Source organism: Chelon labrosus (assembly GCF_963514085.1).
Source record: "Chelon labrosus genome assembly, chromosome: 16".
Classification (NCBI taxonomy): Eukaryota; Metazoa; Chordata; class Actinopteri; order Mugiliformes; family Mugilidae; genus Chelon; species Chelon labrosus.
The window spans coordinates 25,761,016-25,782,606 of NC_140349.1; the positions used below are offsets into that span (position 1 = coordinate 25,761,016).

The window sequence follows — 21,591 nt, forward strand, 5'->3', positions numbered from 1 at the left end:
AAAAAGCGGTCTAATAACTTTGACAATGAAATTTACCAGCAAATTGTTGATGTGCAGCCTCCTTCTTTCTGTTACCGCAGGACACATGGTGCACTTGTTAACTGACTGCCGCTGAGAGGATTTAGACCGTTCCTCTGTTAGCATTAGCAGATGCCTTTTCAGATGAGTGTGTATTGCTGTAGTACATTTGTTGTATTCCAGGACTGACTTACATATTCTGCATGTCACGTAGAACGTGCTTCATCTTAAGTGAAGTATTTTTCACACACTTGATGGACCGCTGCTGGGCTCCTCACCTGTCTTCTCGGAGGCGTCGTCGTTACTGTCACGTGATCGGCGACTAGTCAACGTCCTCCTTAAAGCGTCATGGCACAGCAGTGAAGTCAACTAGTCGGTACAACTTCTAGTGTTGACAGACAGACATATAAACTACCTCAATACAGGAAGAATCAGGCACTCTATCACGGTAGTAGTATTACTGCCTGTAACCTTACCAATATTAAGTTAGCAGGAGTTAGTTTTAGCTAAGTGTACTTACTAAGCAGTCAGCAGGGAGAACAAGGATGTGTGCATCTACCAGAGCAAACAGTGCTACTTCCAGGTATGGTTAATTAAGATAGTTTTAACTAAGAGAGGGTTTCTGGGCAAAACAGCCTTCATTAACATATAATGGGATACAACTGAATGGATTCTTGTTACACACATAAAAACACAAACTGTGTATGTAGCAAGTATTGCAAATTTGACACTTGATATTAAGCATATTTGGTATTTTGGCCTGATAGAGCATGGCTATTAATTACGTTACAGCCAACAATAACATGCACATACAGTTTTGCAGTGCTCGTCTTCAGTCTGTGATTCCTATTTGCCGGTCTGCTTCTGCTTCTGAAATATTTGAACATGATGCAAAGCAGTGCTGCCGTTCCAGTGAATAGCATGTACTCTAGGGAGTCTTCGTTGAGTCCTGGTCTGAAACGCAACTGATGAGGCCATGACGAGGGCTACCAGGCACCGAACCCAAACCAATAACCTGACATACTATAACTCAGTACGAATAATGCTGCTGTGTTATTGTTTTGTGTTTGTTATTCTACAGTGTTATTTTTAGTAAGTGCACATCTTAAGGCGCTTTAGGAGTACTGCGGGACCTAGGCACTGCGGGGCCTACGCTCGCAGCCTGCTCCGGTGCAAGCCATTTATACTTGTGCACTTGTCAGTCTGGCCCACTCTGTAACAACACCTCCCAAATGCTAGTTGACGCTGCGTCTTTTTTGCCAGTTGGGTTAATTTTTGTTTCTTCTTCCTGCTTTGCTTTCAACTTTCAAAACAAACTTTCTGTGTAAGGGTCTGCGCTGTTGACGTAGCCTCTGCATCAACTTAATGCAGAAGTGTAAACTGCCTAACACTGTTAGTACTGCATTGACCTATCCCATGCAATTCAACGTATTTACATGGTCGACATAATTGATGACGTGGTTGCAGCCTTTATGAGGCCCCTTATTCACTATATATTTTCTATGCTTTACTCTGCTACCCCAGCTCACGTGTGAAAAGTTTGCAAGTGGACCTGAACAACTCCTTAGTCACACAACATATCAAAAATGACTCTGCAGTGTTTCCTGTACTGCTATCCAATGCGATGGTCTCCTGTATGTCGATTCAGAAAGGTGCTCTACAGTGACTCAGCATTGTATCACAAGTAGAGACAGATCTGTGATTCTGAGGCGCTATATTGGGACTCACAGGCAAAAACATGACATATCTGGGAGTGTGAGTCTTGTGTATGCCATTGTGTAAATATGTAGGGCAGGAGCTTTGCTGGCATGTAAACCTGTAAGTGATGGTCACATTGCAAAACATGAATCTCTCACATCTATGTTTGCTCTGTAACTCTGTGAAATACACACTACCTCTGTCATTCTTCTCTTCAGTTTGTTATTCAACTGAGAAACTGAAACTTGTTCGTCAACCAGAGAGCCTTACTTGAGTCTTTGTCCTCAGTGACTATAAAGTGTAACTCTAGTCTCACAGATGCAAATTGCCGTTTCATTTATGCCAGGGATGAACAAAAGATCCCTCTCTTTTGGAGTCTTTGTTTCTCTGAGTCCCTCCCAACTATCAGAAGTCTTTCTAACCATACAGGCAGTCAGGCTATTGTGTTAGACTCTTTTTGTTAGGTAACGGTAAATAAGAACCCAATCTCTGCTTCTCAGGTTCAACCACCCTGTTTAATGCTTTATACTGAATGACTATACTGTAACTTCATCTGGCTTCTCACAGTGACTTAATGTGTTATGGCTGAATTTGTTTTTTCGTGTTTATTTATTTTTTTAATACAGATGGCTTAATAATTGATAGTAGTTAGTTTTTATATATTAGTATTAGACTTTTTTAACTTTACTGACAATCTCTATAAACAGTTTAGCTAGCTATGGTGTCTCTCAGTTATAAAATATAATTCATGATATAATATATATCATTTCATCAAGATGATATATAAATTATATTTGTGACATTTTTATTTTTTTAATAATCATTACACATAAAAATGTGTGATTTAATAGAAGAAGTCGTACTTGGTGGTTTAAATTTAGTTATCACCTATCATTTCAGTTTACCTCCACCCTGAGGTGTCTCTCTGTCCACTTTAAATCACATGTATCATTTTAGTGAATGTTTACTATAACCACCACAGCATTCTAAACGTCTAGCTAAAACTGGCATACGTTGAGTTCATGTAACTTCCTGCAACTCAAAACCTATTCTTTTCCTTCTGACAGAATTGGCATGGTCAGCCATCCAGAGGGCAGAGTTACTGCAACCAGTTTGTGATACTGAAGTTTCCAAAAGAAAAGTCTTGATATCTCTTATTCTACGTTCATTTTTACCTGTAACAATGATAAAGTGGAAAAAAGTGTTGAGAAACCACATTCCAGAAAGTTTTGGGCAATAGTCGAGCTACATACAGGTGTAAATTTAAGCCTATTAACTTTGTTTCATATCATAATAAAGCTTTATTTACGGTTGTTGTGTTGAGCTTGGCGTGTTACGGTTAATAGCACAAAGCGAAAAGGAAAAAAAATTATTAAGATTGTGCCCATTTTGTCTGCCAACTTACATTTACCACTGGTATAGTCTAATTTGCTATTGTGGATCAATAAATTGTATGTGCAGTGCATGTGCTCCTGTCCTTACTGGGTGATTTTCTCTCTTTCTTTCCAGGTGGAAAAGATCCGTCAGGTGAAAGCCAAGTCTCTGTATCTTCAAGTGGAGAAACTGCACCAGAGTCTGACCAAGTTGGACAGCACCATTGCTGCCGTCAGCCAGGTGCTGGATGAGGGACACCACCTTGACGTGCTGCTGGCCAGGGAGCGAATGCTCACCCAGATACATGAACTCAAGGCCCTCAGGGGCCTGCTGCAGCCGCAAGAGGATGACCGCTTCATGTTCACTCCTCCAGACCAGGTCAGCACTGGAACTATGCAAACAGTTCTTAACCTAATGGCCTTAATATTCAACTAATCAACAATATTTCAACTAAGTAACATTACTTGATGTAGACATTGTTTTGTGTCTGGTATCCTTTGGGATATTTTTTAACTATTGTCTCATTTTACAAATACACTTTATAAAGCAGCTAAACTTATCCCATATTTGTTCCCATAGGCTTTGTATATAGCCACCCAGTCCATGGGTTTGATTAGCAGTGGAGCCTTTGCCCCTGTCACCAAAGCCCACGGAGAGGGTCTGAAAAGTGCTCTCCGTGGCAAGCCTGCCTCCTTTACCGTAATTGGATACGATCATGATGGCGAGCCACGTCTTTCTGGTGGGGACACAGTGTCTGCAGTAGTCATGTCAGTCACAGATGGAAACCTGTCTGCAGCGGAGATAACGGACCACCAGAATGGCTCGTACACTGTCAGCTACCTGCCCAAATATGAGGGGGAGCATCTTGTGTCTGTGCTGGTGTGTAACCAGCACATCCAGGGCAGTCCCTTCAAGGTGATAGTGAAGTCAGGGCGGAGCTACGGGTGCCTTGGCTCGCAAGTGTCATCCTTTGGATGTGAGGGGGAGGGTGATGGTCAGCTGTGTCGTCCCTGGGGTATCAGCGTTGACAAGGAGGGATACGTGGTGGTGGCTGATCGCAGCAACAACCGCATACAGGTAGAGCACAACCACCAGTATTAATCTCTGTACAATCACAGTGTGGCTAAAGAGATAGTGGGATACATGTTAATATAATGGAATGTCAAGCCTACTCCTGAGTGGGTGGATTTTATATGTTGACAATGAAAAATTAAAAGTACCAGTACTTTTGTTTAATGGAATAGTCAACATAAATCTTTGCTTTACAACAAATACAGCTAAGTTTGATATTTGACAGCCAGTTAATGTGTGAGTTGAGCAGGAGAGCTGGTACATGTTGGAGGCTCTAGTGTTGGAAGTAGGAAGGAGAATCAATAAGCAATGTTTCTTTCTCCAGATATTCAAGCCTTGTGGAGCCTTCCACCATAAGTTTGGCTCTTTGGGTTCTCGGCCTGGTCAGTTTGATCGTCCAGCTGGGGTTGCATGTGACAGTCAGAGACGAATCGTTGTTGCTGATAAGGACAATCACCGTGTGCAGGTATGAAAACACACTTGGGTACGATCCACAATCATGCTTTATAATGTGGTGTAATAGCTGGAATTTTGTTATTTGCACTAGAAGGTCGAAAAGCCACAGGAAAATTGCAGTCTACAAATAGTCTCTGTTCCAAAAACCTGAAAAATGTTGGCTTCTGAAAACTCATGCACTGTTGTAAACACGACTTCTCATGCTTACTCTCCCTGTTCTCCACATGTAAACTTGGCAGGCTTTAAGACATTTGCTTTGTTTGACAGGTGTTTACTTTTGAGGGGCAGTTCCTGCTGAAGTTTGGGGAAAAGGGTACCAAGAATGGGCAGTTCAACTATCCTTGGGATGTTGCTGTCAACTCTGAGGGTAAGATCCTGGTCTCAGACACCAGGAACCACCGTGTGCAGCTCTTTGCCCCAGATGGCTCTTTCCTCAACAAGTATGGCTTTGAAGGGGCCCTGTGGAAACACTTTGACTCTCCCAGAGGAGTAGCCTTTAATCACGAAGACCACCTGGTGGTGACCGACTTCAACAACCACCGACTCCTGGTTATCCGGCCAGACTGCCAGTCCGCTCGCTTTTTGGGTTCCGAGGGCACCGGGAACGGGCAGTTTCTGAGGCCTCAGGGCGTCGCTGTGGACCAAGAGAACCGCATCATCGTGGCCGACTCCCGCAACCACAGAGTCCAAGTATTTGAGCCCAATGGAAACTTCTTATGCAAATTTGGCACACAGGGAAGTGGCTTTGGGCAGATGGATCGCCCCTCCGGTGTGGCTGTGACGCCTGATGGAGTCATTGTGATCGTTGACTTTGGAAATAATCGCATCCTCAAGTTCTAAAAGAAAAGTCTATTTTTTACATTCTCTCCCTCTGTTTGCCCTTTTTGCAGTTTTTTTTTTATTGAAGGAAATGGAGGAGAGAGAATGAATCAGTAGAAAGGAGGAGAGCTTAGAGATAATTGGGAGCATGTTGAAATGAAGGGAAATTAAAACTATAGATTATGTTTTTTTCATTTCCATTGCTATTCATCAGATCCAATGTCTGTGGTATATACAACAAAGGGGACCTCTACAAATCGATAATCAGTCGAAAAAGAGCCATATTTCCCTTCCTTTGTCTCATCTGCTCTGAATTCTCTCTTGGAGCTCTCCTTCAAAACACATCTCAGGGAATTTCTCACTTCTTGAAATCTTGTACCCTCTGCTCCATACCTACCTCATTTAGCTCTTTATGAATGTACTCATAGTCACTGAGCAGAGGTTTTAAGTCCGTGAAGTTTTACAAGAAAAAAGTCTACCTCTATGCTTTGTTATTTAAGAGAGACAAAAAAAAATAGACTCTTCAGTTGATATTTGCACAGGATTAATGGAATTCTTGCTGTGCATTTTGAAATATGAGTTTAAGTGACCCTCCTGAATGTTGTTGCTGAGACAATACTCAGACCGCTGTAGAGGCTGCATGATTTATTCTCATTAGAAGGCTTCTCTCAGAGAGGAAACTAGGGTACAGTAGTGTCCTTTCATGTTCTTAGGCTACTTAGTTTTTCGCATATGCATTGACCCTTGTCTCTGTTTGGCTTTGTGGAGCTAGTAGTGTCATGATAGCCTAAGGAGACCATGAAGCGATGCCAAACTTGATAGAATCAAAATGAGCTCAGGTTCCAGTAGGCGTGATTAACATTTACTTAACATACTTTTCAGGCTTTTCCTTTAGCTTAACTGTCTAATGCTGATTTGATGACTTTATTGATGAGTACAAATATAAAATTTAGGAAACCGGCTCTAAAATGATCTCTGAACTGATCCCCATGATAAGCCCTGTGATTATCCAAAATATTTGACTGACCTTATACCCCAGCTCCTAATTGTGTCTGAAGACTGGACAAACAAATGTTTTGGGTTTAAAAAAAAAAAAAAAAAAAAAAAAAAAAAAGTGTGTGATTACTATCCAGTCTATGCAAGGAGACAAGTATCTTCTCTAAACGGGAGGACCCACCAAAGGATTTTGGAGGTGAATCCTTCAAGATCGAAATCTATTAGTCATATTAAGGTAGAGATTTAATCATATAATTGAATGACACCTTTTTGAAGAAGCATTCTGTGTGACAAAAGCCTCAGAAGAAGGCCCCCAGTGTGCTGTCCAGAGGACGTTAATGACATCAAATTAAAGGCCTAATAATACAATCCTTTGGATTTAGATTGTGGTTGAAAGCCACTCACTTTGGCTCCTGGGGCCTAGGTTTTAGTTCAGTCCAACGAGAGGACAACATCACAATGCCCTGCCCTATTTATTAATGCTTAGAGATGAGGAGACACCTCCAGATTGAGTGCTAGTAGACCAGTTCCTCTAAAGATGGAGGTCTACAGACCAACTTTTAGTCAACCAAAGTTAGAGTTTCTGCACATGGGCCAACAGAAGATTTGGCAATTAAAGAAAGTAAAAATCCCCTTTAAAACATTTTCTTCAATAATCACTGTTGTTGAGAAGTCTAAATGGAGTTCATAGCACTGTCTGTGTTAGGCTCTGAAGAATTAAGAGTGCTTGGGTCACCGTTCATTGTGCGGGAATACTTTACTGTCCTGCCAAGACTGAGGTCCATGGCTGTGTGAGTGAAACTAGATCCTTTAAGAGATGTTTGTGTAGACAACGGAGGATATCTTCACCAAAGAGAGACCCTTTCTCCCCCTCGCATTTATTGCCTCAGCCTATCAAACGATGCCACAGTTTTATCAATATTAGATGGCCCGTAGGCTCGAAGTAGCGTCTCGGATTAACCTTGCTTGTATCCAAAACTAAATCCTATAGAAAGTAATAGATACTAATTCTTTGTGGTTAAAGCATTGTGGGGGTTTTAAATTCCCTTTGCCCTTTATTCAAGCCGTGTCCCACTGGAAGCACTAGACAATTAAGGTTCTCTGCCCCTTCCTGGCAAAAAATCTTGAGACCCATGAAAATATTCACTGACTGGCTCTCACCTCTAAGGAGGGGGCTGTCTGCACAAGATCAGGATTTACATCCTCATATCTCAGATATCCTTTACTTTAACGGTAATTTTACCTCCTTTCTTGTACCTCAACTTCTGAATTACCTCAAATATGTCACTCATAGCTACTGTGCATTTAAACATTCAAATACCTCAACTTGGTGTTCATTATGAATACCTATTTTTACTTTTATTTAAGCATACCTCATAGGATATTTATACCTTACAAATATACCTCATTGTTTGAATCTTCTTGTGTCACAGTACAGTACATGTCCCATAGCCCTAGGACCAAAGATCATGGTACTGTTTTGAGTTGAAATGAAATTTGTATCCTGGTCATCGCTCCATGCTTGCAACCCTGAACAACTTTTGGTTTGTTGAATCTACTGTAAATTGCCTGGTAAATGATGCCTTTTTTTTTTATCACCAAGAAACCAAATATTTCAGAAAGCATTGTGCCAAAATGATCTGTGAGAGTTCCGTGCCAAACAGGGTTGGCATTTGGACCACGCTGTTGTAGACGACAAATGTCACTGGACCATTATAGCATAGATACAAATGTTTAAATCAGAGCACCCGAGGTTAAATCCTCTTCCTCTGATGGGATGCACTTAAGAGGGCTAGGCCCCGTTTATCTTTACCTCATGATGATGATGAACATGCCGATTCCACTTGTACTTTGTTACTGTGCGCCAGGAGTGAGGAGAAGAGGAAAGGCCTCTTTTAAAGAGTCAATAACTTCACATGTCCGCCTTTGAATGCACATGAATTACCTCATATTTCAGCACAATTTACCAATATTTCAGTATGGACTTTAGGATGCTTGATGCTGGCTCTGGAGGACTTTGACATAAGTCAACCATTCTGACTGTGACACAAACACATCAGAAGATTATGCGTGACAACAAACTGGTTTGTTAGTTAGCAGGAGCTGTTAGAAAATTGATGCTGAGCCAGTTTGAATCCACTGACCCTGCTGCTTTGACCACAACACCTAGTTTCAACCAATAAGATAGTTGTTTTCAGTATTACTCTATGAAATTTTCATTCATGTTGCATCAGGTTTTTATTTAATTACGATTGCAGAATTCTATCTTTAAGATCCTTAGGTCTTCACTCTTAAAGAGGAAAATGTGTTTTAAACCTGTATTTGTTTTTCATTTTGTTGCATGCTTTAAAAAGTCTTTGTATTATACTGATGTCTCCCAGATAGGTGTTGAAAAACTCAGACGGGGTGGGATGGTTTTACCAAAATGTATACCCAAAGATGTGTATGTGTGTAGGCTTTGAATGGAATTAACCTCTGACCTTTGCGATTGTATTTCCTGTTCTCTCAAGGCTCTGCAGAGCACAACCTGCTCAGCCAGTCTTGCTTCAATTCCTGAGAAACAGTATGGGCAGAGCTTTCAGTTAAATGTGGAAAGCCGGTGTGACCCTCGATGATTAGTGCTAAATTTTGTTTTATTCCCCCTAAAATGCATTATATGGGAAGGCATGCTAACGTAGTGGCCTTTCACATTCCTGTAACTTTAGGAGGTTGTAGAAGCTTCCTGCTGAGCGTAGATTTACCTTTCCAACAGTGATAAAGCCACAAGGCGGCCATTTTGTGTCATGCGAGAAGCAGCTAGGTTTCTCCAGCACAAACTAGCAATCCTCTCCCCTCCTCGAAACCAGAAAGTGTGGGGATGGTCACTAAGCATGTGATCAGTCGACCACACTCCTACACTGTTTTTTTTTGTTTTGTTTTGTTTTTGTTTTTTTTACTGGGCCCCTGTGTTTTTTTTGTTTTTTGTTGTCCACCATTTTATTTCCGGCATCCCATGACTTTAAGGGAGAGAATAAAGCAAAGCCGCACCAGGCAACATGTGCAAGGTCATAGACCTCCTTTTAAAATGATTGTATACGCTAAAGAAAGAACAGGAAAAAAAAGGTTGGAAAATTTAGAAAGAAAAAAGAAAACTCAGGTAGTTCTCAGCAGCCCTGTGCTGCAGGTGTCTCATTGAAATGTGTCCCGTAGTTATGATCTAGTGACGTTTTTTCTGTTATGACCTCTCAATACTAGTCTTGATTCTCTTGTGTGCTCACTTACATATTAAAATACAAATTATTTTTCAATCTGACAAGAATTTTTGATTAGTTTTCCCTATTTTTTTTTTCTTCCAAGTTTAGTTTTTTTTTTTCTTTACAAAAAGTACAAATACTTCACACCACTTGATGCTCATTGGCCCTTTTAGAATGTATTTTGTGAAGAAAAGGGTTAAATGGGATCTCGTTGATGCTCTCTCATTACTGCCAGCTGCTGGTAGCGTTACAAGCTGGAGGAGAAACCAGACCAGAGAAAACCTCCTCTGAACATGTGATGCTAAATGTTCCTCCACACCAGCTATACTTCAAGTATTAGGTGGGATCACATTCGGAAACCAGCTTTAACATTTCCCCATACTGGAGTAGTGTGGCCTGTTCTCCCAGCAGCCAGTTGTTTGTAGAGCGGACGTTGTGTTTGTGCGCTGCATCTTTGTTGTCTAAGCCGAAATCCACTGAATGTATCCTTCTCACAGTCCAAGAGACAGAGTGAAACAGTGTGGCCAGCTGAGTTTAGATGGGTGCTGCTGGCGCTTCCTCATCCAAGCCACTGTGTGTGTGTGTGTGTGCGTGCGTGTCCGTGTGTTTATCAGTCAAACCTTGTGTGTGTGTGTGTGTTTGCCAGCACACTTCCCCACCCTCTTAACACACACTCACCTCACACGTTGTGCTGAATGGAAGTGCAGATGTCAGGTCTTCAGTCTAAATAAGGCAAAGGAGACTATAATATATTGGCCACCTGCTTCTCTCTCTGGACTCTGTGGACTTTAAACATTTCTTATGCAGTTTTTTGGTTGTTTTTTGTTTACACTTAAATAAAGTTGTATTTCTTTGACCTCAAATCCTGTGACTCCTTCTTCACTTTAACACAAATATCCATTTACTGTTGCGATCACTTCACTCTGATGACCTCAAACTCAACTTCAAGTGCATTTAGTGCATATTTAGACAGTGACACGGTTTTCATAATTTTGCTTTGGCACACCACCACAAGTGGAGTTAAAGTGAAGCAGTCAAGAGATTGCAGAGGAGGCATTCAGCTTTCACGTAAATGTATATGTAACAGTGCTGCATTAAAATGTGTAAATAAACACTGTAGGAAGATGTGCGTCCAGCACTTTCATAAAATGTAGGAACATATGGGAAAGGCTTTCTTTAGTGTGGAAATAAAAGTCACGACATCTAGCAAAATCAAGAAAACTCTTAGAGGGGCATATTATTGTCGAAGTCTACAATCAAGAGACGCCTTCATGACTGTAAACTCAGAAACCATACTTCAAGATGCAAACCCCTAAACCGCTGGTAACACCCAAGATTAGAAACGCCAGATTAGACCTCCCTGGAAAACATTTTAAAAGGCCACAGCAGTTCTGGAGCTGCGTTCTTTGGACATATGTGAAGGTTAACCTCTACTACTATGAAAAAATAAAATAAGCATGGCTTGGAACAGCTTATGATCTGAAGCACACTACTTGAGTCTGTGTTATGTCATGTACGGCCCAATGGAACTGGGTCGCTAGTGTTTATGAATGATGTGACAGAGGACAAAAGGTTGCAGATTAATTCTTACCTCTACAGAGGTTTACATCCTGCTCAGATTCAGCCTAATGCTGCCAATTGTACAGTGTTTCACAAATGGACAGTGGGCTATGTAAGAGAGGTGACGGCTTTTCTTTGTTGCCTTTCACACCGAAGAAAAAACTGAAGACAGAAAGACCCACAAAGAAGTAAAGATTACATTACTAGTTAGAAATGCACAAAAGATTATGCACATGCACCCAGACTACCTCCAAATGTGATCTCAATGCATCCTGGTGGTGTTTCACAATTGTCTTTTATGTGATTGGATCGCCTAGATCGGCTCTTAATGGGAGGTCTGAACAGGCCCAGTGTGAACGCAATCCGTCCTGAGTCACATTAAAGACCACCTATACTCAACAACAGGGGTGTTCATGCATCAGGAGAGTTTTGCCTCATTCAGTCACACACACAACCGTTATTATAAATGATCACATGAATTAAGTGACATTTGTTCATTAGTAATGACAGCCTTTTAAAACATTCTGACACTGTAGTAAGAATTTACAAATGAAAGTATTCAATATGAGTACATGAGTGTGATTCTGTGTCCATTACTGAGGAGCCCTGTTGAATATTTCCTCAGTCACCAGTGTCTTTATTCACCCTTTTTTTTTTTTAATCAGAGATTACAGTGCGTATAGAAGCCTCCAGGGCTGGAGTTATAATCTGAGCTTTGTGCAAGTCCAACAAACCACATGGTGGAGATCAATAACTAATAACTTTAACGTGTGTGCCAAAGTCATGACGCACACACACAGAACAGCGGTAGGGATCCATTAGAGACATCAGCTCTTAAAGGATTCTACTGCGTCCCAGATGATGTCGGTGTTAGTTTGCACACAGAGCATACAGAGAATACAGAAGAAACTGAGACGCATGTTAACGCCAGGTATGAGTTCAGGTCCCTAAAGCTGGTTATTTGCGACTGGAGTGCCCAGATGGGATCTTGGTGTAGAGAGAGTAGTCAGTCTTTCTCTTTATACACAATACAGCTGGAGGTCAGAACTGACACAGTAAACAATTAAACCAGCCCGAGGCAGAAAAAGACACCATCTGTTACGTCACAACTGGTCTGTACACTCACGAGTTTCGCTGGGGAATGTAAGTGAACACTTTACGCTTTAGTAATAACACTTTCCATGACCAGTTGCGAGTATATCTCCCGCTGATTCACAAATCTTAGTGGAGGAGTTTCAAAGTACTTTCCTGGAGACATTTTGTTGAATGCAAATTGTCAAAGCACAAAACCCTTATTCAGCAGCGAACACAAACGCTCAAGTTGAGGGTGTTTCAAAAGTGAGAGTTGCCCTTTTTAACCTTATTTATAGGTTGGTATAGCTTGACAATTTATGCAGGTTTAAAAGATGTTTAAAAGATGGCCCTATGTCCATATTGGACACATAGATCATAGGCTTCTACCTCCCCCTAGTGGAGATAACAGGAATAAAGATACTATGTGTTTTCACTTGGTTGCCAACAAACAAGTCTGAGATCAGCAAAGATCCTTAGGATGTTCAGCTTCTTTCTCAGCTTCATGTCAGCTGGATATTTATTTATATTTTTGTACAGGAATGCACAGGAATAGTTTTGCATTGATTTTAATATGGCAGCATAGTGGCGAGGTGGTTAGCACTGATGCCTCACAGCGAGAAGGTCACCGGTTTGAATCCATGGGCCGGCTGGCCTTTCTGTGTGGAGTTTGCATGTTCTCCCTGTGTCTGCGTAGGTTCTCTCCGGGTACTCCGGCTACTCCGGCTTCCTCCCACCATCCAAAGACATGCTCATTAGGTTAATTGGTGATTCTAAATTGGCTGTAGGTGTGAGTGTGAATGGTTGTCTGTCTCTCTGTGTTAGCAGGTCGCCATGTCTGGCGACCTGTCGAGGGTGTACCCCCGCCTCTCGCCTGATGACAGCTGGGATAGGCTCCAGCAGACCCCCGCGACCCTTAACAGGACTGAGCGGGTATAGAAGATGAATGAAATGAATGATTTTAATATTTTTACTGGCTTTACCTGAAGCTTGAATTTTATGAGCTGTGTGCGAGTAGGTGGAATAAGTGCCAGAGAGCAACTCAAGAAAGAGAAGGCAGAAGCATGTCACATGCAGGTTTCAGCCTGAATTTGAAGTTAAAACAACAGAAAATATATTAAAACTGTCTCAAATACACACAACAAGACTTTGATGACATACTGTATGTGTCCATAGCTTTTCACACCGTATTTTTGATTTATAAGAGTATTTTATTTATATAAGTTCATATGTCTGTCAAACTCTAAAGTCCCAATGTAATATATACAAAAACAGAACAATAACAAATACTAAATAAATACTAAGGTGTCCAATTTCTAATGTGTTATCCCACATAATTTAAATATTGGTGCTGTTGGAGGTAATGTAGGCTTTTTTCTTATTACCTCAGGATTTGGCCTATGGGATGGCAGTGTAAGATCTGCAAGTATGTGTCTACAACAAAAAGGAATCTTCTAAAGCAGGGATGCCAAGATCGGCCAGCCAGAGGATCTAATCTGGTCCGTGGCATGAATTTGCAAAGTCCATAATGCCGAAATTACATAGAAGGTTACTGTTATTTGTATGGGCAGGTGTCACTCTGTTTGATTAGCCAATTAGTAATGTTCAAGTTAACCTACCGTGTAACCAGATGGGTGGGACCGAGAGGAAAGAGACGGAGTGAGAAAGAAAGTCACCACTTCTGTCTAGTGTACAGCTAGCCAACACTGTCACATACAATGGAACAAAGTATACTGTTGGGATGATCTTGTGTTATGGCTCAACTGGTGGACTGCTGGACTTTGCTAAGATTATTCAGATAGTCGTTTTGGACATCTGTGTACAGTTCATTGTGAAGTTAATGGCTGCATGGTATGAAGAGCATCTATGATCTTTTCAACGGGAGGACACTGATGTATAAAAATAATTCTTTTGGAGCAGCAGAAACTCAGTGATTTGTACCCCTTGGCTGCATACAATGTGGGAGGAAAACACCTGGTTACACTGAAACGTCACATTTGTTGTGCATTTTAGGTAGTTGGAAATGATGTTAACATTTAGATCTTACTATATTGATAATTCACCCTTCTGAACTTGATCCCAGCTAATGAAAGCTTTGGCAGTTCCTCTGGCCAGCTGTCAGCTACCATTGACTCTGTATCTTATGCAGAGTTGGCTGCATCAAATGTATACTCATCTGCGTCTTCATCCTCCCAGGGCACCATTATTTTGCCTAATCAAAATCCCACAGAACGATGCCAGCCATGGCCAGAACAGTTCCCTATACCACATTTTGCATATGAAAGTGAGATGTACCTTAAAAGAGCAACTGAAGACAGGAAGAACGGAACACTTCCAGCTATCTCCAAAGTCAAGGCAGACATACTGTACCTGAGAAGTTGGCTGAAGCTATATATACATATACAGCATATCATTGCAGTGTACAGATAACTGATGTTGCTGAGGCAACAAGATATTAAGAAATATCCTTGTCTCGAAGAACCTGGCTCCTTCTCTGGTTATTATGGCTGGCAACAACATACCAAATACAAGACGACAAATTATCACGCCAAACTCTGAGGTGTTCCAGAGGTGACATGCAATGCACTGAAACACAAGTGTCCTGCTGATCAGAAGTCTGCAAAGTGTGTAAAAGAGCCCCATAAAGCAGAAGTAAAATACCTGCCCCTTTACCCTGCAGGAGGGAATAATGAAAGTCAAGAACAAGAGATGATTCAGATGCTCACTGAAGTAAAGAAAAGGGACAATGACAGAGTAATAAAAGAGAAAATATCTAAAACATTTGCACATAGAAGACACAAAGTCATCAGCCAGCACTGAGGGCATCAAAGCTAGATGGCCCACTCTGTTTGAGGCATCTCGTGTGAGTTACAATTGCATTCTACTGAGACTTATTCTCCAGGGTGTACTTCGCCTCTCGCCCAATGACAGCTGGGATAGGCTCCCTTAATAGGAATAAGCGGTTAGAGAAGATGAATGAATGAATGAATGAGACTTACTCTTATTCCACTGTGAATGACTACACTTGTATTATATCATTTTAAGAATAGTGGATTTTTTTTTTATATTACATGATTATACAGTTTAAGAAGATTTTGTTTTGAATAATGCTTGAAAGTGCATGTAAAGAAATACAGATTGGAACCCAGAATTTAGGCAAGGAGCAAACACAAAGCATATAAAAATTATCATCATGGTTTGGATTCTTGTGTTGTTAAAAATTTACATCAGTACATAGATTTATATTTGGGGCTTTAATGTTGTTTTTATTATTTTGTCTTTCAGCTCCAGGATGAGTTTCACAGAATCACAATGGTGCATCTTAAATCAAAATTCGTGTCAAAGCTGGATGAATACACTCCCAGCACCTCTATTGCTTCAGTGTTCTGCAGTTCTTATTACATTGCCATTCTCTCAACAAAAAGAGTACAACATAGTTGCAATTGTTTGTATACACTCATTTGCAGCAGGTTAATGTCGGGCACCTGGTAGATATGTTGGTATTATTTAAAAATACTTTGAGTTGTATTTAGTTATCTTCTGTGTGAATACATGTACATGGGACACTGGCCAGGTGAGTGTATATGTAGTTCCTTCAACTTCTGGCAAGTTGACCTGAGGCTCTCTCTGAGTGGTTGCTTTAGATCGTCTTCAGTGTGCAGCACCCACAGTGTACTCAAACTCACAGAAAATCACAGGTACCAACTTCTTGCCCACTACCGAAAATTTAGAATTCCACTGATGACGTATCCATGACACAAGATGACGCTGGAACATCACAGTGCAAAGACTCTGGCAGCACCAACCTTACCGCACCAGAAACCAGTACCACCACTGGAGCAGTGGAAATACTGACCATCACCACTACTGGAGCGACAGAGATGGAGGTCAGCTGCACCACCACTGGACCGCTGGTAGAAGAAGAGAGAAGAACTATTACTTCACACCATCGAAGATACACCCATTCTCTTCTCAACAAGGATTCCTCTGGTATGTGGGCATTCCGCAAACATCGCAGGTACCAACTGCTTGCCCACTACCGGAGAATCTCTGATTCAGTTGATGATGTACCCATGGTACATGGTCATGTTGGAACATGTCAAGATAAAGATTTGGGCAGGACCACCACCGGACTGCAAGACAAAGGCAACAAAAGCCATCACTGCCCAAAATCCAAGCCCTCCATTTTCATTCCCCACACAGGATTCCTCTGGTATCTGGGCACTGCGTGCATATTGCAGGTACCACCTGCTTTCCCACTACTGCAGAATCTCTGATTCACTTAGAGATGAAGATGATGTGTCCATGAAACAAGCTAGTACTGGAACTACTCAGGGCAAAGATCCAGGAAGCACCACCACTAGAGTGGATACAAGAAGAACCTTCTTTGCCCTCTACCGCAGAATCTCCTATGCAGTGGATTGTTGAGAAGATGCCAAAGCTGGGATGGCCACTTCACAACAAGTAGTGAAGGTGCCGTGCAGATTCAATCCCTGCTATCAGAGAAATTGGGATAACCACAACTTCTCTCACAGTGGGAGCCTGCAGCACCATTCGAGGTACCAAAGGCCAATCCATGCAAGGCATGACAGAGCTGACCGACACCAAAGACACCCACAGGCAACCTGCTATTACCCCCGCCCTTCACGTGCAGAGGTTGCACAGCAGTGGCCAAGAGAACACTTCTGTTGTCACTGCCAAAGTCACCTGATGCAGCCCCAGTGGTATGACAGTTCCAACTACCAACAAACTCAGAGGCCACAGAGACAACGCAGAGGCAGATTCCATGGCTCACGCTAGAGTCGTCGTTTCTCCCCATCCTCGGTCTCGCGGTCATCACACCCAGCAAGACATAACACTGATGTCGACAACAGCAACATCAACAATGTCTCTGGCCCCCAAAGACAGAAAGAAAACAAACTGTCTGGGATGACCATCCTTCTCCAGCTTCAAGCTTCTGTCTTCTGTCTGTACCCAGATGTCCTTAGGCAGATGGGTCCCTCCATATGAGCTGGGTTCTGCTCAAGGTTTCTTCCTGTTAAAAGGGAGTTTTTCCTTGCCACCGTCGCCTTCAGGCTTGCTCTGGGGGTTTCAGGCTGGGTTTTTGTAAAGCGTCTTGAGACAATTTGTATTGTTATTGACGCTATATAAATAAAATTGAACTGAATTGAAATTGAAGCTCTCTAAACCATCCAGTCCTGATGACGTATCGAGCTTGATTTTGGCATACTCAAGTCTGAACATTTAATGTTCATGAATATTAGAATATGCCTCAATAAACAGAAATGAAGCTTAAAATTCATCATTTATTCATTATTCATATTGTGTGATTACATATACATAAAATTAACCAAATGTTTTAATTAGTGTCATTTATATTTACTTAGGTTGTGTGATTCAACACATTCATATCTGAAGTAAAATAATTAAAACTACCTTAAAGTGCCGGGTGTCAGCCAATCTTGTGATGGTAGGGCTGCTCCACTTTCTATTAATAACTGTGAAAAATAACGATTTTATGATACAGTTACAGTTAAGGTGGCAGGTTTCTTATAACAGTCACAGACAATCCCCACACAAAGCCCACACATTTTAGTGTTAGAGTGCACGAGACCCCTGGAAATTTAACTTGTAAAGAGAAGATGAAAGACAGACATAGAGACAGACATAGATAGATAGATAGATAGATGGATAGATGGATAGATAGATAGATAGATAGATTCTTTCTTTCTTTCAACAGGGACTGTAAAGTGCATCAGAATCTGTCAGCTGTAGTTCCCTTCTTTCACAACGTGATGTCAGCAGAGCTTCATTTTATATTCTCCCTTAGAGCAACACTGTGGGGTAATTACATACTGTACATCTGTGGTAAAATATGTACTACTGTGTTTATGGAGGGTGGTGGTCTTAATCAGAGCAAGAGGAGGGTTGGATCAGAGTGCAAACTGTGTGAAATGTCCTGTGAAACAAACTCCACCAGTTCTCAGGAAGAGAGATGCAGAAGTACAGGGGGTGGGAGGTAAAGAGAGAAGTGGAATGTTTGAACAGAGATGAGTCGAGAGCTGTAGGTTTACAGAATTTCAATGACAAGATGCCGCACAGCGTTGCTAATCAAACACAACAGCAGGCTGGGGGGACCTCAAAACACCCACAAGCACAGAGTTAGGAAAACCAGGAGCAGAGGAGCACCTGTATGTGCGAGCCCCCAACAGATGGCTGGGAGGTCCTCGGTCGGTGTGTGTTTTTGCGTAGACGTCTGCATCAGCTGTATGTGTATGAGCGACTGTGAGAGGCTCTCAGAGGAGCCAATTAGCCGTAGCAGACTGAGAAGGCACGGCAGAGCACTGCCAGAATCAGCCGAGAGCATCAGTCACCTTCAGTCACCAAAGATCTGGATCACATGTCCATAGTGTTACTCTACTTATGTGCTCTGTGAAGGGACACAGACTAAAGACATAGACCCTAAAATAAATAAATAAATAGACCAACAATATATAACTGAATCAATAAACTGTGTAGTTAAAAATAAAAACATTTAATTATCATTATCTTCATTATTATTATTTTAATACACTGCCATGTTACTGAGAAAATGTTAAGAAGTTGTAAGCATGTTTTAAAAATATTAGCTTGAATCATTATTATAAAGTAATGTTAAACGCCTGTTTAACTTCACATTGTCACTTTTCATGACCTTTCATTTATCAAAGTAGAACCTTTGCTAAAACAACTGGAACATTTTTAAAGCAAGGCTGCCTTCAAACGGTGTTGCGTTCACAATAAACTCCATGAACTACGCCCCCTTGTGGTATTTACAACCTTTTTTTTTGGAGAGGTCAAAGTTCACGTTACAATTTAGTAGTACTTCATTTTTGTTTTTTTTCATCCTTTGCAACATTATTCACATTTAGTTAGCCGTTGGTTAGCTTTATAAACAGTTAGCCTCAGTGGTCTCTAGATACCACTGACTTCCCATGCTGTAACCACAAGCTCTAATGAGTTCCATTTGAAGGTTTTTTGCTCTTTGGTCAATTTGGCCGTATTTAGAGCTCTCTTTTTTTTTTTTTAGAAAACACCTAATGCATGCATTGGCCGGAGATGATGCTGAGAGAGAGCAAAGAGAAAACCAAAGCCATAAAATAATCATCCTGAAAGCTAAACTCAACAATAAAAGTGAATATATATATTAATTTTACAATTGTCACTTAATAATGTTAATCTTAATAATGTCAGCACTTTAATACACTTACAGGTAGACCATGAGGATGAATTCAGAACATTTTGTTCCCAGTTGTAAAACGCCTTTGTCTTCTCAAAGCCTACTTTTTTAAAATTCTTTTGTGAAACCATTGTGGTCCAGCAGATCTGAATCTGAATGAGGCATGGACTAAACCCAACCACCGATTCTATTTTATACATTTTTTTAAGCGTCAGAATAAAGTTTCTTTTTAACCTGATACACCGAGGCGTGGGAGGATTTGACCGACCCCACTCGTACAGAGCAAGAGCTTGCAGCTGACGTAGTCTTGACGGTGAGGTGACGCTGGGCGTGACGTAGTCAAGACCCCAGAAGAATATAACCTCACACTCAGCCTGCATCTACCCCCACCAATGCATGAGGTGCCTTCATTTCCAATTCAACGCTGGTGCTGGGGAGAGTCGTTCCTCTGAGTTGAGGAGGTGTCAGGAGGAGGGGACAGATGTGTGGCAGCAGCAGCAGCACCGGGGGGGGGGGGGGGGGGACCAGATAGACAGACATTGATTTTGTCTTGTATTTCACACTCTTCAAAGACTTTTCAAGCATATTGACTCCAACTCACAGCCAAGAAATATTTACTCTCTGCCTCATCAGGGAGACAACCAAGAAACAACCCTGCTCATGAGATAATGAGGCTTTTCACTCAGAAAGATAACAAGGTACACAAAGTAAAAACATGTAAAGCAGCATTCTGTCACTGGATCTGAGAATTACAAAGAGAAACCCATTAGCTGGAACTCTTTCAGTGTGTGTGGTGTCATGTAATGTGTCTGGTGTCATTTCTTTCTGTTGCCTCTTTCATGCCTCTTGTCGCACCATGAACAGAGCTGTGGACAGACACGTACAGACAGATTTAGCTCAGCAGGGGGGTAAATATAAGGTGTTAAAATCATCCTTATGTCTTGCAGCGACTGTTGTTTATTTTCTGCTGGGCCGTTTTGTTGCAGGCCAAGATATTACGTCCTCTTACTGTACAACTACCAGAGACTGCCCACTTTATCCTTTTCAAATGTATGTGTTTCTTTCTACCACGATTCTACTCCTGTCAGCAAGGAAACGCCTCAGAAATATTACAAAGTACAATGGAAGCGCCATCTTGTAGAGAAAAGAAAAGAGCACACTTTTAACCCATTAGTCTCATTCACAGATAGACATTCACAGCTATCTGTAAAGCGTCCAGAATGCACTTCCATATTCATGCACTCATTCACTCAACAGGAGCTAGCTGTGCATGAGAGTCTTGGGATAGGACAGATAAGCGTGGATGACACTGTGTTGACGTAGCATCTGTGCGACATGCGGTTACTTATAGCCACAGTATTATACGATGTCCTCTGATTAATTTCTTCCACGGATAAATTGGATCATGACATCTTCATCTTCCTCCCTTCTTGTCAGGGAGTCACGGCAACCTCACTATAGCAGCGTTGTCAGACAGAATGTGATTTAATATGATTAATGTGGTCGGAGCATAAACCAGCGATGGGATTATAGACTCACTGCGGCCTTGTAACCTCCAGTTTTGTCCAGACTGACCACTGCTCTACCTAGCCATCATGCATCAGAGAAGTTTGTCGGGTGCACACAGTTGTGCGTGCACACACCTGAGCAAGCCATCATAGCAGGCAGTGGACTGATAAGCACAGAAAGCGACAGACGCAAGATGGAGTCATGTTAGAGCTCACTGACCTCTGCAACGCAGATTACCCGCCCATCCGTCACATGCATCGTCTCAGCAAAACGAAACTGACTGTGCATCACCGCGTCTCCTGCACAGATATGGACTGCTCCTGTCCAGATATCTGACTCTTTTCATGAATGTGTGTGTGAAATAACCACAGAGGAAGCGAGGGAAAGAGAAAAAACTTGAGTAAACCCAGTTTTCACAGCTCTGGGAAATTGTATTTCAGAAACTTTCATTTAAAATAACAGACATATACTGTATTAACTTTTACAACATATATATACCCTAACATTAGACTAAGAGGATGGTGTGGTTAGGTAACTTGTTAAAAAACCTGAACAATAAGCTTTTTC

General features: G+C 41.5%; 1 protein-coding gene across 1 annotated transcript in view; it reads left to right on the plus strand.

Annotated features, from left to right (window-relative positions):
- The window catches only part of trim71 (tripartite motif containing 71, E3 ubiquitin protein ligase), a gene marked incomplete at its 5' end in the record, with an annotated part of 29,997 nt that extends 19,102 nt beyond the window's left edge, over window positions 1-10,895 (plus strand). The window contains 4 exons of the mRNA XM_084563841.1: window positions 3,226-3,468; window positions 3,670-4,167; window positions 4,487-4,627; window positions 4,885-10,895. Of these exons, the coding sequence (XP_084419967.1) occupies window positions 3,226-3,468; window positions 3,670-4,167; window positions 4,487-4,627; window positions 4,885-5,457 (1,455 nt within the window). The 3' untranslated portion in view covers window positions 5,458-10,895. The remainder of the gene's footprint in view (window positions 1-3,225; window positions 3,469-3,669; window positions 4,168-4,486; window positions 4,628-4,884) is intronic.
- Between the last annotated feature and the right edge of the window lie 10,696 nt (window positions 10,896-21,591).